The sequence below is a fragment of the Amyelois transitella genome, chromosome 11 (assembly GCF_032362555.1).
Source record: "Amyelois transitella isolate CPQ chromosome 11, ilAmyTran1.1, whole genome shotgun sequence".
Classification (NCBI taxonomy): Eukaryota; Metazoa; Arthropoda; class Insecta; order Lepidoptera; family Pyralidae; genus Amyelois; species Amyelois transitella.
The window spans coordinates 3,003,316-3,020,580 of NC_083514.1; the positions used below are offsets into that span (position 1 = coordinate 3,003,316).

Consider the following 17,265-nt stretch of genomic DNA (forward strand, 5'->3'; position numbering starts at 1 on the left):
ATATGTTTATTACTTTCAGCTTTTCATGTAGACTAAAATTGCCATTTACAGTATATAAATCAGACGAATAGGTTTTGAGATATAGTCGTTATAAGCAATTTGCAGCGAAACATTTAATACGGCGAACCAGCGTTCTTTCTAATACGCGTGACCGCCTGACAAAATAACTATTCCACGCGGACGAAGTCGCGGGCACAGCTAGTATAACATACAAGTTCAACTTCCGAAGATTAGCGCAGACATGACGTGCAGAGAGGTTAACAAAATAAATAATATGATTGTATTTTCCAATTCTCTACTGCCGTTTCTTAATCGTCTTTATTTGAAATTGTTTTTATATATATTGAAGTATCTTATGATGTTTTAGAAGTAAGTTTAGCTGATTTTTGGCTTATATTGGTCATACATGTAAGTCCCTTAAATCGCTTTTTCCGCAAAATTCTCCAAGTACAAGTAAAAAAATGTTTGGGTCAGCCTATAAGATTTCGTTATTTCAAAAACTACTTGTAGTTATTCATAATTCTCTGATCTGATCTTATAGATATACTTTGGGTGCTTGTTATGCTGTAGCTGTAGGTATACACACAGAGTACTTGATAAATGTATGCATTGGACATTATTTGGTTGCATCCTCACCTTTCGGGAGAGGAATAGCTCGAGGTGCATCCTATGGTCACGATTCTGGTGGTGTCTTACCATAACTATAAATCGGTATCGCTCATGCCCATTGTCCTTACCCACGTTTTGTAAAAGAAAAAAATCTGTCATCAAATATCTGTCAAGTAATGACACTTGAGCTTTGACAGATTGTCCAATTTTATTCAATTCCAATTCAATCTCGGATCATCGGATCGGATGATCAAATTGTTCTGTCTTAAACTTGCGTGTTTTCCAAGATTTCTTTACGGTTTCATTGTGATCTATATATCGGAGATTACCGTCGACAAGGATTGTTCTAACTCTAAAATATTTAAATTTATTGATTTTTTGAGTGTCTAGTGTTTCGTGTAAACGTTTTCGAGAGATTACATATTTACATCATTTATTTCAAATGTTTCGTTTGGGTGTTGAAGCAGTGTATTAAAAAGCGAGTTCAAACTGATCTCTAATATTTATTAAACAAGATGCTTAATTCATGTAAGTACCTATACTTTATTTATGCATAACCTTTAGTTATCTACCAAATAAATTTATTGATTTATAGCCTGTCTATATATCTATTTATAATTATTTCTTCCTGAATAGTATTTCGGTTCCTCGGCGCTGAGGAGGCCCCGAACAAAGTCTTAGAAGTGCGTTCAGATAGCTACATTTCTCGGCCAATAAGATACAGAGAAGATGCTATGATTTTGTATGCTCCAAAGATACCATCCGACAACAAGAATCCTAAAGACAAATATTATGAGATAATATTGCAGAAACCTTTTACAGAGACCCTGCATCAGATGTACAGGTAAAATAAATTAACTAAAAATTTAAATCTTTGATCATCTTTTTTTGTCATAGTAAATAAATAATAATACCTAAACATGGTAGCAGCAATTTTAAATGTATTATTATTTCTGGGGATTCCCCATAATATAACTGGCATTCAAAAGAATGTTTTGCTAGATGACTTGATTATGGAACTGAGATTCAGAGATCCAAAATGCAGATCTTGTATTTTGATTGACTTTTACAATTTTTTTTGCTAATAGTGTAGCACAAAAACATGAACATACCATATTTATTTAATTTAAAAAAAAAAACAGAAATTTATCAAATTAACTAAACACCATCATGCCACTATCTTATAAACATTGATACCAAAGTCCATTTAGCATATTTTGAAATTAGCACAAAATAAATATCAGTTATCATAATACATAAAGATTATGTACATCATAAACCACTGTCTACTGTTTTTATAGATGAGTCACAATCATTTGTATTGGCAATGTGTCAGAGCTCAGAATACAAGATCAATTGGAAGCCATTTTTACGTCATATTCCAAATACACATAGTTGACTAGTTTGTGATTCCCATTATATTATATTTTTGCTCTCAAATGTATATTCATATTATATGATTATATGACTTGAGTGTCAGTAGATGAGTGGGAAATGTATGTGACTTGAGAGTAAGGTTTAATTCAAATCCCTTGATGATAATGTACAGCCAGTATCAATAAACCTGCATGCATATACTCTTACATTTGCATACTTTATGTTCAGCTGTTTGTACAAATTTAATCACTACATATTTATGAGACAAGATGTAAATGCTAACTAATGCTTAAAAATTGTTTTACCTTGCACATTCGGTTAAATTGAATGTGACACAGTTTTCCCTGATTAAAGGGTCAAAGAGATCAGACATCAGGCCCCATCCCACTAGGGAAATTTTAGTCATGGACGGACCAAAAAGTCCTCCCTTGGTATATTTATACAATTACAAGAATCATGATGATAGTTAGTTAAGTCATCAAGTTTGATCAATAAATTCCTTTCCAGTTTATTCAGATCAGAAAGTATAGAAACAACAGAGGAAAAATTTATAGCTTTCAAAGAGAAAATACCGTTATTCATCAAAGTAACTAAAGAGGTAAGTTTAATATACTTATATGGAATAACGTATCTTGATCAAATTAAGGATGTCCTGGTAAAGGGTCAGGTCAAAAGTACCCGAAACCGCCGAGCTTGCATGAAGAGAGTTATGAATGTGGATGAAGCGAAGGAAATATGCAGAGATCGTGGCAAGTGGAAAGAGGTAGTCTCTGCCTACCCCTCCGGGAAAGAGGTGTGATTTTATGTATGTATGTATGTATATGGAATAAATTTATAGTTACACATATATTTTTAAAATTAAACAGGCAATGTTAATGTTTTTGTACAATAAGTACCAAAATGAAACTTAATGTTCACACTGTTAAATATTTGTTTAAATGTAATATCCTTGACATTCAAGTCACCCTTTGTTTAATTACTGTACATCTAAAGAACATTTTTTGTGAATTTATAATTTTTCTAAAGATGGTTATTTTATGTTTTTCGTTTCACATAAGAAATTCAGTAATATCTGATGCAGAATTTTCTATATATATGAATAGCTAGGGAAAAATCTAATACCTAACTTTTACCATGATTTTACCCCTGATCCATAATGTGACCCTCTTTGGGAATGCTGTTTTTGCACCTGGTGAAAGTACTTATTCCCTTACTCGCCTTTATCGATATCCATCGGAATGAGATGACTGGATTCAAACGCAAATTTCATTACTTTCAGTGTACAATACCAACACTACAGAAACTCTGCGACACGCTATCAGAACACCAGTCGTGGACAATAGCCCATATAGTTGCCCATTTCGGCCTTTACGAGCTGTTCAACGATCCGGATGTACAGAAACACATAGATGATCAAGACGCCTTCACAGGAGTCACGCCGATTATGGTAACGCAATCTATGTATGTTATCTTTAGATTAGTGTACTAATGCCGTTCAAAGTACGTGTATTTTTTTTTCGTGTACAGTTATCATTAGAACTATTTTTGACTGAAATTACAACTTATCTATAGTATAAATGCGAAAGTTTGCTTGTAATAATAGGAGTACGCGGAGCTGCGTGCGAAAGCTAGTCTATTATATATTTCTTTTAAATTATTACTTAAGATGAGGTGTTTTATCATTTTATTCTTTAAAATGGCGTCGAGCTATCAAAAAGGTTAACATTGCTCGTAGAATGAATTCCGAAAAGAAGAATCCCAAGTTTATAAGCCTATCCCTTAGTCGTCACACTCTTTCTTACCTCAAAACTCTTTCTTTCTTCTTAGTCCACCTATTGTAATTTTGAGGCTCAATAAATAAATAAAACTTACAGAACGAATTTACAATTATTGAAGTATGATGTTCTGCTGACTTTACCATTAAGGTGTTGCGTGTATTTCAGTAGAGCTATGTTACGTTATTCCTTATCGGGCAGGTTACGAGGTCAATATCGATCCAGGGCTTCTAATCTAAAACGCTTTTACGTCTTGATATGACGCTTAATTTTTTAAAATAAATATTAGGTAGAACAAATAATTAGGTTAGTTTTTCGATACATGATGGATAAAACATTGCAAGGAAGTGTAACCATGATTTTTAAATCTAGGTATTAGGTTTCCCTGCAACGTCTGACGGGATTCGCTATGTGTAAAAACCTGTTTGTGTAATTCCCTTTTATACTAATAAGCAGATCTTGGGCTCGTCCCCGGAAAGAAGCCACAACAGAGACTTACGTTGAGAGGATGATGTTGCAATAACTCTTTTCCCGGCTTTTCTCAATGATCTAAATTAAGGACATTACTTGTCTTTAAGCGGTCTATAATTTTACGGCAATGTCATTAAAAACAGCCACTTTAACCTTAAATAAAGACTATAGGATACTTATAACATTTCTGGTTTTTCTTGCCTTGTAGATAAAATTGTTAGAATTTTGTATCACAGATCTTACGCGACCCTGAGGATTACGTGACGAAAAATATCTCATTTACGCAAATGAGCAAGCATTGTGACATCTTTTTTTTTATTATTTGACGTACCATTAACTCATTTTCGTATGACGCCAAATGAGAATACATGTTTAATGTATTTCTCTTTATATTCTTAAACAAAATATTTACAAACAAATTATTTGAGCGTGTGTTTACCACATTAGATCACATCTTGCTTTGCAGAGAGATTGAAATCAAACTTATGTCAATTTAATATGGAGATATTTGATACAAGCCAAGCTGTAAGGTTCTTAAAAAGAACCACAAGATATATAGCTTTTGTTTTGGCACATAATAGGTCACCAAACTTTTATTTATATTTATGAAGTTTCGTCAAATCGTTTTTTTTTTTCGTTTCATTTACGTTCATCATTATATATCCATTATATATTAAAAATATTTTTATTTTAGGCTACTTTTGACATGATCTTTGGTCCCGATATGAGCGAAGTACAGTCGTCTTCCCCTTCTAACCATCCAATTTACACCATGATTACACATATTTGTTTCGTAAATCAGCTTTCATTATAATATATACGATGGAATACCCAACATTATGCAAGAAATATGGATTTTCAGGTGGCCGTCCAAACGTGCAATGTGCGGATGGTGCAGAGTCTTATATCACTGAAATGCTCATTGAGCATTCTGGACCACGACGGAAACACGGTATTCCACTATGCCGCCGCTAGTAACAAGGAAATTATTAATGTGAGTTTTGTGTTTTATGACAATTTGTCATATTAACGATTTTAATTATAGTGATAATGTTTTTTTAAAGGAAGGATAAAGAGAACATATTATAAGGATGGATTTTACTTTATTAAACTTTTTAATTTATACTGATTATTACGTACAATAAATTGAATAAGATTTTTTATTTCTCTTAACAAAACAATATTAATAGAATTACAGTAAAGTGGAAGTGCGAAACAGCACGTACACAAAAGCAACTGTACCTAAAATATAAAAAAAAATCTAATTAAATTTTGTTATCTTTTAGGGTCGTCTTTTGTCTAATAATTAAAAAAAAAAAAACATTCGTATCGAATTTGTGGTCAATAGGAAAGAAGAAGAGGACTATACGTCTTGCGTTTTTTTTTTTTACAATTTATTAATATTATATATAACAGATGCTGGCCAGTAGTGACCCGTCGTGTCTCAACGTGTACAACAAGCAAGGCTACACCCCGCTACACACAGCATGTCTCGCCGACGCTCCGGATTGTGTTAGAGCACTATTGCTGGCAGGCGCGGACGTTAACTTGGCGGCGTCTAAACGGACCACCAGTGCTTTGCCAGGTATATCATCTATACATATAATAAAACAGTAAAAATATTTTGTCTGTACATTTAATATATTTGACTGAAATGGATAGAGAGACACTTTGAATGAATAATAGAAAGAAAAGTATTTTTTTAAAATTTTTTGTCTGTCTGTCTGTCTGTATGTATGATCACGTTTATCTCCGAAAGTACTGAACCGATTTACTTAAAACTTCTACCAATTGCTTTGTTTTAACTCAGAAAACATTTAAAGTTTGTTTCATCAAAATCGGTTCACTAAAAAAAAGTTATCGTTATTTGAATGAACTCAAGGCATGAGTTTGCCTGGAAATAAGTTTACGCGGAAAAATTCGAAATTTACGCGGACGAAGTCGCGGGCAACAGCTAGTCCACAATATTACACGATGTTTTTTTTAAAAGGAGGGTTATATTCGCTATTTGTCGTTATAAGCTGGGCTATACTCCACTATTGTATACAGCATGTTTGGCTGACGCTCGGGATTGTGTTAGAGAACTTTTGCTGACACTTAATTTAGTGTTTTCTAAACAGACCGGCGCTTTGACTTGTATTTTTGAGGGGTTTATTTTTACTAGAAGAATGGACACTCCCCTACTTACGTTTTGTTTTGCTGACGCTCCGGATTACGTTAAGGCACGTTGCTAGCAGGCGCTGAAGTTAACTTGGCAGAAATCACATACCAGTCATAAAAACCGACAAAAAACGTTGGAACTTCTCAATACGATTGTATTTTCTTCACAGGGATAGTGGGAGACTTGCTGAAAGACAACCAGCCGAAGCTCCACCAGCAGGACATGAAGCACGGCGGCACCCCGCTGCACTGGGCCGTGTCCAGGGAGGTGATTGAAGCGCTGGTGGACAAGAACTGCGACATCAACGCGGCCAACTTCGACGAGAGGACGGCGCTGCACATCATGGTGAGAAAACCGAAATTCTCGATAGATTTGGGTGAGAAACTACATCGTCATCATCATATCAACCGTAGGACGTCCACTGCTGATCATAGGACTCCCCCCAATGACTTTCGCCTCGCTCTGTCTGAGGAGTAGGCGGGGACAATTGCAACAAGACTCAAAGGTAACATTAAGATGCTCTATTAAGGATTTGGACGAGAAACCACTATAAACCAAATTGAAAATCTTGTAGGTCACTACACTACTCCAGATCACTGAAGGTTACTGGCTACTATAGTTCGCTGAATACTCTAACAGTTTATGCACTCCGCTAAGCGTGACTTAACTAAGAGTTTAGAAGGTATTGGAAATCAAAGCAAGACGATAAATATATTTTCACATTCAACAATGACAGCCAAATTAACACAGAGACAGGTACGAAAAGACTAGCATCGCTAAACGATTGCTGTTAGAACTAGAATGCATTTTCCGAGTCTGCAATGAGTACCTACAACTTGCAAAAGCAACGCTCTATCGTCTTTATTCCTTACTTGGTAGACATTCACAAGACTCGAAGATCACGTTTAAATGGATGATGAGAAACACACTCATTTATATGTTTTTATAATGGATGGCGCTGTATACCATGGTGAGAAACATACATGCATACATATATCATGCCATAATCTTATTATGGCGTGATACATACTACTGGCTCTATAGCTAGTAGTAACATGTAACAGAAGCTTCATTTAAATGAGCCTTACAAGAGTTCCAATTTTATTTACATTGCATTACATATTACCTTTTCCCGTGGCCTTTGTGATAGATCTTCAAAAATAAATAAACGCTTTTTTTGTTACAGGTTCTAAGAGGGCGCCTCGAATGCGCAGTCGCGTTACTATCCCAAGGGGCGGAGCATTCATTAGGCGACAAGGACGGCAATACACCCTTACATTTGGCGGTGAAACAGACGAACATAGCAATAGTCCAGGCTTTAATAGTGTTCGGAGCGAAGTTAGAAGCGAAAAACAATGAAGGAAACACGCCTAGGCATTGTGTGCCGGCAGAATTGTCGAGCAGTAACTATGACAAGATATTGTATGTTTTACACGCAGTTGGCGCTAAGAGGTTAGTTTTGTGATCAATATTATTATTTAGTACATTTAGTTTGTGCCGTGTGGTTCCCAGCACCAATACAAAAAAGAATAGGACCACTCCATCTCTTTCCCATGGATGTCGTAAAAGGCGACAAACGTAAAAGTAGACTTACAAACTTGGGATTCTTTTTTAGGCGATGGGTTAACAACCTATCACTATTTGAATCTCAATTAGCCTATCATTAAGCCAAATAGCTGAATGTGGCCATTCAGTTTTTTCAAGACTGTTGGCTCTGTCTACCCTGCAAGGGATATAGACGTTACCATATGTATGTATGTATGTAGTACATTTTGTAATGTAAAATTATTGTTTACGCGTCTACTTAACTGAAAATTTCGGGACAAAATAAAAAAAATTGCGAGCTGCCACATTTAGGTGTATTATTGGAAGTAGTTACCAGTTAGTTGTCAATATGACATTTATAAAAGGGAAATTCTAAAACTAGCGCCATCTACGTATGTTTAAAAAGAAAACAATGTTGTGATTACTATTGGGAATCTATTGAAGTGTTACAATAAAGTTTATAGGTCTATAAAAATAGGTGGCAACCATTTGCACCAATTACTGACATATGATTATTGTCTATCAAACAATACATTTTGGCGAAATTTGGTATAATATACCTTTACACAACACAACTCTATCTATATTTAAAGATAAAGTTGTTGCTAAATAATTGTACTTTTTTTTATGCGTGTGCCTGAGGCTGGTTTAGTTGAAAATATAATTTAAAAATCCTTTGATAATAACAAGTTCAGTTCATTTAAAACCTCTTGATATAATCTTTATAATCATGGAAAGTGTGAACCACTTTATCACTTGAAATTAGATGATAGATTTTAAGTCTATTATTAGATATTCTTTTTTTATTATAAGATAAATATTTATTATTTAATTCAATATTTCCAGTCAAGTTATTATCGCATTCGTTAATAAAGCAACATATATGACGTAAAAAAAGAGGCTGGGTATCCAAAACACAGGAATCCTAGTGTTCTCTATTTGAATCACAATTCGTAAACTCTGTCTACCCCACAATGTATTTAGTCGTGATTATATGTACGTATGCGAAATTCCCACACGATCCAACCAGCGGGCGGCGGCTAGTAACGGCATTAACGTTTCAGATGCCCAACAGATATGTCTGGGTGCCGGGCGGGGTGCTCCACCCGCGGGGAGTACAACGGGGTGCCGCCGCCGCCCGTGGCCCGCGCGGCCGCCAGGAAGGCCGTCAGCGATATGTTGTCTGTGGCCGGCGTCATGCGGGCGGCCAGCGACGGCGAGGAGAGGAAGGCCAGGTGAGATATGTTTATACCTGTTCGTACGCGTAGTAATCTACCTCCTGCTAAGAGTCAGGGTTCAGTGAACTCTAATATAGCGTATAATAGGAAGCTTGGAATGTAGAGTATAGTAAATAATGCCTATGTACGGGACAAATTACACAGATTGATTTAGCCTTGTAGATAGTTCGAAACTTGTGTCACGACATTTTAACTGTACTATATTTAATTATAAATACTTATGGAAATACATATGCTAAACCCAGGCCAATTACGAAAAGTTCTATTTTTATTTTGCCCTGGCCGGGATTCCACCCCGGGGTATCCGGTGTCACAGACTAGCGCACTACCACTACGCCACAGAGACAGTCATAGTCAGAGACTGTCATATAAAACATCCGTATGAAGGTTGGTGAGGCCAAGTTCCTCACCCTTGGCTAAAGATTCCACCAGGAAGGCTGTTGGAGTTAGAATGATAACGAGGAGGATAGAATATTTGTTTTTTTAGTCAAGAATACCAAGATAACATCCTTACCCACCTTCCTTCCTTAACCAGGATTTGTCGCGTCTTTGAAAAGCTCTGGTTTTTGCGAGTTAAGAACATGGATACGTATACAGTTGCCTGAATATGCAAGTTTCTCCATTTTGCGATGTCGATTAAAAACAAATGATTTTAAAAATTCGCGTTGCATTATACTATTTATAAAATAATTATATTATTTATATATAAAATAGGTATCAAACGCGCACGTAACGTACCTTTATTTTATCTCGGACGTTTAGAATCATTTTACAATGATCCGTGGTCACTAAGATTAATCATTGTGAATTTTAATTGTTACTAATCTATAATTTATATTGTTTTATAGATAAGTAACAATTCTCTAACAATTGCTCTTCACTAATTATCAAATATTCTTATTTGCAGACTTCTCTGCCTTGACGGAGGCGGTATAAGAGGCCTAATTCTTATCCAAACTCTGATAAACCTTGAAGAAGCGGTCGGCAGACCTATCATACAATGTTTCGACTGGGTAGCGGGCACCAGTACGGGAGGGATCATAGCGTTAGCTTTATCCTGCGGGAAGACACTAAGGGAATGCCAAAGATTGTACTTCAGTATGAAAGAACACGCCTTTGTTGGCATGAGGCCGTACCCTTCGGAGGCTCTGGAGAATATGCTTAAAGAGAATTTAGGTAAGTTTTTGTTCTTGTTGATAAATTTCGCTTGTAACAGTTTGAATGTGGATGAAGGGAAAGAAGTGTGCAGGGATCGTGGCAAGAGGAAAGATGTGGTCTCTGCCTACCCCTCTGGAAAGAGGCGTGATTTATTTATGTATGTAATAGTGTTTTAAGCACGTGTATCTAGTAGAAACTTATTATGATGGATGTAGGAAATGAAGCTGTACAGAAATTTTGAAGATTACCAAGCCATGGAAACTTTGGATGGTGAGAGCTAAAATGAACTACAATTTGATCAAGGTAAATTGTAGAGGTACTAAAAAGTCAGGCCAATAGTAGCCTCAATACAGGGTCACATGAAAATGTATAGGTATAAGGAAGTAGTTGTAATTAGATTCAAGTGATGTGACGTCAATAAGTGATACCTTGTGTCCAATTTTGAAAGTAAATCTATTCTATTGTATGAATGTGGATGGAGCGAAAAAAGTTAACATGAATCGTGGCAAGTGGAAAGTTTTAGTATCTGCCTACCCCCTACGGGAAAGAGGTATGATATTATATTTGTATGTACGTACATATATGAAGACACAGCGCAGCCTTTCCTAATAAGACAGTTTCAAGATATAAGGTTCTTCACTTTTCTAAACATTTTTTAAGATTTTTTTTTTTCCCTTTTTAGGCACAGAAACAGTAATGTCGGACATCAAACAGCCAAAGTTATGTGTGTTGGCGGTACTAGCGGACCGGAAACCTGTAGATCTTCACGTGTTTAGAAACTACCAGTCTGCGCAGGAGATTCTAGATCAGCACAATGGGACGTTGAGTGAGTGTTTCATGGTTGTTTAAAATCTAGAAGTAATAGGTGCATCGGTTAGCAATGAAACTAATGTACATTTAACTCAGAAAAATCATTTGAAGTGTGTAAATAAATATATACGGGACAAATAACACAGATTGAGTTTTGAAGTAAGTTCGGTTCTGATTATGCTCTGGCCGGGATTCGAACCCGGGACCTCCGGTATCACAGACAGTTTGTTACCGCTTCTTCTGCACTGACGCCTCGGAAGCGGCAGTAAACATAGTTTTAAGTAATTTATTTGACGTCAACCAATGTTGTTAAACCATAATACGTTTTGACAATCATTAAGCGATATATAGTATCCTATACTAGTAATGAATGAAAATTTTGAATTTTTGAATATTTTTTTTTTATTGTGGTCAGGCCCGCGAACGGAGGCGGCGGACCAGGTGTCGGTGGTGTCGCTGCCGCCGCCGCCGCCGCCGCGCGAGCAGCTGGTGTGGCAGGCCGCGCGCGCCAGCGGCGCCGCGCCCTCCTACTTCCGCGCGTCCGGCAGGTACTTGCATCCATGCATGCATGCATCTCCGCATATGCATCTGCATCCATGCATGCACTCCGAGCCCCGAGAGTTATGTCAATCAAACGGCCATTTATATACAGGGTGACATTTGAAACAACTGCATCCTTTTAAACATAGACTGTACCCGTGCTTCTGAGCCGTTTGAGCCTATTTTTATTTAAATTAAACGTCATCATTTTTACGTTTAAAAAACCCTCAAAAACTACGTCACACGCTTTATTAAAGACCAATACTACATAAAGAAATTAAAACTAAACATGTTAATAAATGTCTGAAAAATAAATTATTTTTCTAGTATCAAGATCAAGTAAAGTACAGAGTTGTCGAGATCGCTCAGCTGAATGAATTGTGTCGTTGACCTCTGAATCTTACGCGTCGCTTTTCCGCCGGCCGGGGTGATATTACGTATTTAGGATCGTGGATTTTGATACTTTAATTTTTTTCGTACTTTCTGAAATATGAACCGATATTTTTCTTTTAACGTTTTTAAATATCCGTTAGATGAGTACACTTAACAGTTAAATTTATGTAGTTGAATTAAAAGTCACCCTGTATTGACAATGGAAAATACATTGCCTGTTAAAAATTAACGTCGCTCACATTATAAAATTTTCAGATACTTAGACGGTGGTCTAATGGGCAATAACCCGACATTGGACGCGCTAACGGAACTCGCAGAAGTACATTTGGCGTTGACGGCCACGGGACAACACGAGGAAGCGAAAAAAGCCAATTTGAAAGTGGTCGTCTCTTGTGGTACAGGTAAATTATTGAACAGTATTTGTTCAAGCTACCTCGCATTATGATGTTAGGTAATAATATGAAACTCCCAGGTACTAAGTTGATGTTTTTAGATGATTTCTTTTTTGACGAAATTTTTAGACGAAACTGACTGACATATTAGGAAAAAAAGGACTATCGATTTGACTGAGAAGATGACGACCAGACAAGATACGCCTTGAACGATCTGAAAATCCGTGTTTTTATTGTGACTGACCCATCATTCAGCCACTTTCAGCGTTATGGCTTACTAATAGGATTGAGATTGCTTCCTCATCGCTCAAAATATTATACTACTATACATATAGTACTTCTTCCCACACCAATGCTCATTTGGATCGTTTAATCCGAATAATTTTTAACTGACATCGATTGCTATCTACATTCAGGTGTAATACCAGTGACGAAAATAAAAGATTTCGACGTGTTCAAGCCGGAGAGTTTGTGGGACACCGCGCGGCTGGCGTGGGGACTGTCTGCCATCGGCGGCCTGCTAGTGGACCAGGTAAAATAATATACCACGACAAGTTTATTCGCTTTCAAAATTAAAATCAATTTATTTTTCTGAAAAATGGCATTTGCCGAGACTTTTTCGCGTCTATTTACATTTCGTCCTGGTAAAGGGTCAGGTCAAGAGTACCCGAAACCGCCGAGCTTGCATGAAGAGAGTTATGAATGATCAGTATGCAGAGATCGTGGCAAGTGGAAAGAGGTAGTCTTTGCCTACCCCTCCGGGAAAGAGGCGTGATTTTATGTATGTATGTATTTACATTTCAATAAATTAAGCGTAAGTTATATCTAATATATTAGTATTTTTCAAAAAGCTACAAGCTTCAAACTATATAAGCCCTTAACCCCTTTGTGGTGAGCGTCCCTTTCAAAGAACAGAATGGAACGCTATTCAAAACTGACACATAATCCCTTTAAAGAACAGAACGAAACGCTCTCAAAATAGACATCCTCCTCAAAATGGTGTGGGTACTTCGCCCAAACAAATCGACTACTGGTAAGAGAAGATGCATCAGCTGAAGAAACTCTTCCAGTATTGGCCGCCTACCAGCCAAAATGGACTTATATTCTTTTCTTATTATTTCATACAATCGTCTTCCTCTTGACTAGACCTTTCACCATAAAGACCTCGATATTTTTAAGATATGTTTATGTAGGTAAAAGGATTTTTATGATAAAAAATAAACTCATTCCAAGGTACTTAAATGTTTGCTTTCTGAGAAGTAGACATTGGGGGATTGAGTGACATTCAAGAAAAGGGACATACAAGTAAATGGATTTTATCAGTTACGGTAATAGGGACCTAACGTGCCCATAGGCTTCCATCGTTCCTTTTGATACTTTTCTAGACACGCACAACCCCCTACCTTGGCATTCCCTTATTTTGTTACTTATAAAAAAGAATCTTCTCGTAAAAGAAGAAAAACTATTTTAGAAACGATAGAAGGAAAATGGTAGGCCATTTAATCCGAAATGACGAATTTATCAAAACAAAAGTAGAAAGAGCAATTAATGGAAAGAGAGGAAGAGAAACACCAAGAATATTTTTATATACCAATAAATAAAAAAAAAATTCAAAGAAAAGAGATGAATGGAGGAAGCTCCACTTAACTCTACCGACAAGAGTTAGCTCTTAAATTTAGAAAGATATTTTTTTAATTTTCAGGCGACCCAATCTGACGGCCGAGTAGTGGAACGCGCCCGCGCATGGTGTAGCTCCACCGGCGTCCACTACTTCCGGTTCTCGCCACAGATCTCGAAAGATGTCGCGATGGACGAGAGATCGGACGAGAAGCTCGTGGTGATGCTGTGGGAGGCGCACTCCTTCATGTGGGAGAGACGGGACGAGGTCAAGGAGCTGGTCTCCTTGTTGATATCAGGTAATTGACTTACTTACTTCTACATCTTTCTGGAAGGTAGTTACTAACCGAAGATGATTTAAATAATTGGGAGCTGGTCACTGTCATGCTCTCAGGTGTGTTGTTAGTTACTTGATCTGGTCTAATTTGTAGGTGGCTGCTTCCCAGGGAGCATGTAAACTAGTATGCTCTTATATGTCTTACCAACTCCTAGGTCTTGCTCATAGGTCTTTAAAAGGGATGAAGAAGCATGGTCAACTGACTGGAGGACGGTGATTGATTTTTCTGGAGTATGGTGAATGTTGTCTTACCTATATGTTGCTCGAAAGTAGCTATTAATAGAGATGACGTTATTTATGAATGAGAGATCAGACGAGAAACTCGTGGTGATGCTGTGAAAGGCGCACTCCTTAATGTGGAAGAGGTTAGATGAGGTTAAGGAGCTGGTCGCTTTGTCACGTAATGTTCTACCAACTCCTACATCTAGCCACTCTCAAAAAAATAGCTCCTAGAATTGTTCTTATATATAGTATATAGTATTATTTATATTTTTTTTCTTCTTTCAGATAAATAGATCATAAAACAACTAGTCTAATTACCCGGTGGTAAGTATTTATTCAATCGAAGCAAAGCAAAAATATTCTTTGTCGACTCGCAAAGAATAAACAGTAAGCTATGACGCTTTAAATTTAGATCAATAAGCAAGTTAAACAGTTACATTAACTGAGTTCCAGAATTGGATTTTTCAAATGCAATGGTATCTTATAAATACAAATTTTTGTATTAAACATGCCGTTGCTCCTGGTCACAACTTCACCACTCTGGAGAAGAGCCCGGGGTGCGCCTTTTGTATTAAACGGTATCAGTTGATAATAGCGACCTCTAGTGGCAGAAAATGTTAACCGCCTCATTTCAATTAAATTTTTTTCACTCCAATTCCGGAGTCAAGTTGATTTATGAAATTATATAGTGAGATACGGCCGCTGTAATGAGATAATAAATGTATTAAAGATTATATTTATTGTTGAATTTATATAATTGCAGGGATTAATATTTATTTTGCTAATTGGTAAACAGGTTATTTTTTAATTTATTTATTATTTGTTGTTAAGTAAATGAAAAATTCTAGGCGAATTTAAGATTATTTACAGAGATTTTTATTGTTGTTATGTTTATGTATTTGCTGCATAAGGCATCTGGAAATCCTTACAAAGGATTTAAATAAATATATGAAGCTGATTACGTTAAATAACTTATGGTATGTCAATGTTCGAAATTATGTTGCGGTTTTAATTCGATGACATTCAAATATTATTGCATAATATAAGTAATGTATGAATTTCAAGTTGTAATGGCGCGGCAGATATAAGCCATCGTATTTAAATATGGAGAAATATATTTGTGCGTTATTTTACAGACATGTGTGCAAACTATGCATAGATATATGATACTTATATTATTCGAAATTCTGTGACCATAAAACGCTTTTAAATTTGGTGTATTGTATAGGAAACGCACAATTTTTTACATATTTTGGAGATATTTAATAATAAAACCATTCCACATATTTTGTGAATTAAATAAATGATAAAAGGTTACCATAAGCAGAGTTATTAAAAAAGAGCTACCACATATAGTAATCGTACAATTAATTTGACTTGCTTTTTAACGACCAATTTTAGCGAAATTTTGAGCTTGGTCACATATGAAATAACTCTGATAGTTTACAACATCGTAAAAGTAGATGTATAAAAATATACTTAGAATTACTAAATTATTTATGGAATATACGTCACAAAATAACATTGTATGAATTTGGCCACACTTGCATATTAGATAAAGAGACAACTAGTTTCAATGTTTGAGGGGATAAAAGAGGCGTACTCTATAGTCAAGGTTATAAGATGCATTCCTTTCTATATAGAATTCTAAGAATTGCCAGCACCCTTAACCAAATGTCAAACGCTCTATATTACGAGCTTCTAACGCTTAGATTATTATACAATTCGATACCGCGTAGCAGCTAGAATAAAAATATTGGCATTGTATGGTATCCCTCCATCTAATAAATAAATTTATTATATCTTATTAAAAGATAAATTTGTCTATGGCTGTCGCTTCGTTTGTCGATTGACATTTGGCTAGAGCATCGGGCTAGAAAGGTTTTCAAACTCGTTGATCAGAAAGAGCGATTATAAGAAAAAATCTTCAATAGTGTGGCTATGACTTATCAATCATATTAGATTTGTATGTGGACGTTGTTTCTGGGTATATCGATGGTGTATACGTACCAAAGTATATCGATTTAATATTTAGCGTAAATAAATGTACCTTGATTCGAAGACGAAGAAGTACCTACTAGATTTTTTTTGTTTGAATTTTTATTGTTTGCTACTAGATGGCAGTGGTAGAACATGAAATGTCAAAAAAATCGCGTCACTTTGACAGTTGTCAAGTGTCAAATCACACACGGGGCAGGACACGATTTAAAAGAATGGACGGTAAAGTTGTGGGAATGTAGCTTTAACTAAGATTATGATTTGTGAGACATTATCTAGTTTCTTAGAATGTAATGAATGTGTTTGTAACGGGTTGGTTTCTTTTAATTTAATAATAAGATTTTGTTAAAATTTCGTTGTACAAACAATTTAGTTGTTCGACAATAAATGTGGTTTTGTTTTTCGCACTTTTTGATATAGATTTATGTCGGGACTTGTTTACATACATTGTAGAGAAGAGTTTCAAACCTTTGCTAAAATTGTCTCTGGGAATATTGTTTCTGTTATGTTACAGTTCAATTTCTATTTGAAAAGGAAATATTTAATAAAAAATGTGTAAGTACCCTAGCTTACTGTTGTTTTTATTTTTCTTGTTTTTATACTACCTACCTACATATCGACT

General features: G+C 35.9%; 1 protein-coding gene across 1 annotated transcript; it reads left to right on the forward strand.

Moving 5' to 3' along the window:
* The first annotated feature begins 819 nt into the window (after positions 1 to 819).
* LOC106135037 (85/88 kDa calcium-independent phospholipase A2) lies at positions 820 to 17,210 on the forward strand. The gene is made up of 16 exons (XM_060946675.1): positions 820 to 1,137; positions 1,246 to 1,453; positions 2,494 to 2,584; positions 3,266 to 3,433; positions 5,095 to 5,226; positions 5,649 to 5,817; positions 6,563 to 6,738; positions 7,580 to 7,845; positions 9,003 to 9,173; positions 10,084 to 10,352; positions 11,017 to 11,160; positions 11,560 to 11,692; positions 12,333 to 12,478; positions 12,886 to 13,001; positions 14,172 to 14,385; positions 14,931 to 17,210. The coding sequence occupies exons 1-16, from the start codon at positions 1,125 to 1,127 to the stop codon at positions 14,936 to 14,938; spliced, it is 2,424 nt and encodes an 807-aa protein (XP_060802658.1). The 5' UTR covers positions 820 to 1,124; the 3' UTR covers positions 14,939 to 17,210.
* The last annotated feature ends 55 nt before the right edge of the window (positions 17,211 to 17,265 follow it).

What these genes read in the sequence shown, in the direction of transcription:
- LOC106135037 (XM_060946675.1), top strand. An exon ending in TACTTCCGCGCGTCCGGCAG is followed by an intron (nt 11,693 to 12,332) that starts GTACTTGCATCC and finishes TAAAATTTTCAG; the next exon opens with ATACTTAGACGGTGGTCTAA. An exon ending in GGTCGTCTCTTGTGGTACAG is followed by an intron (nt 12,479 to 12,885) that starts GTAAATTATTGA and finishes ATCTACATTCAG; the next exon opens with GTGTAATACCAGTGACGAAA.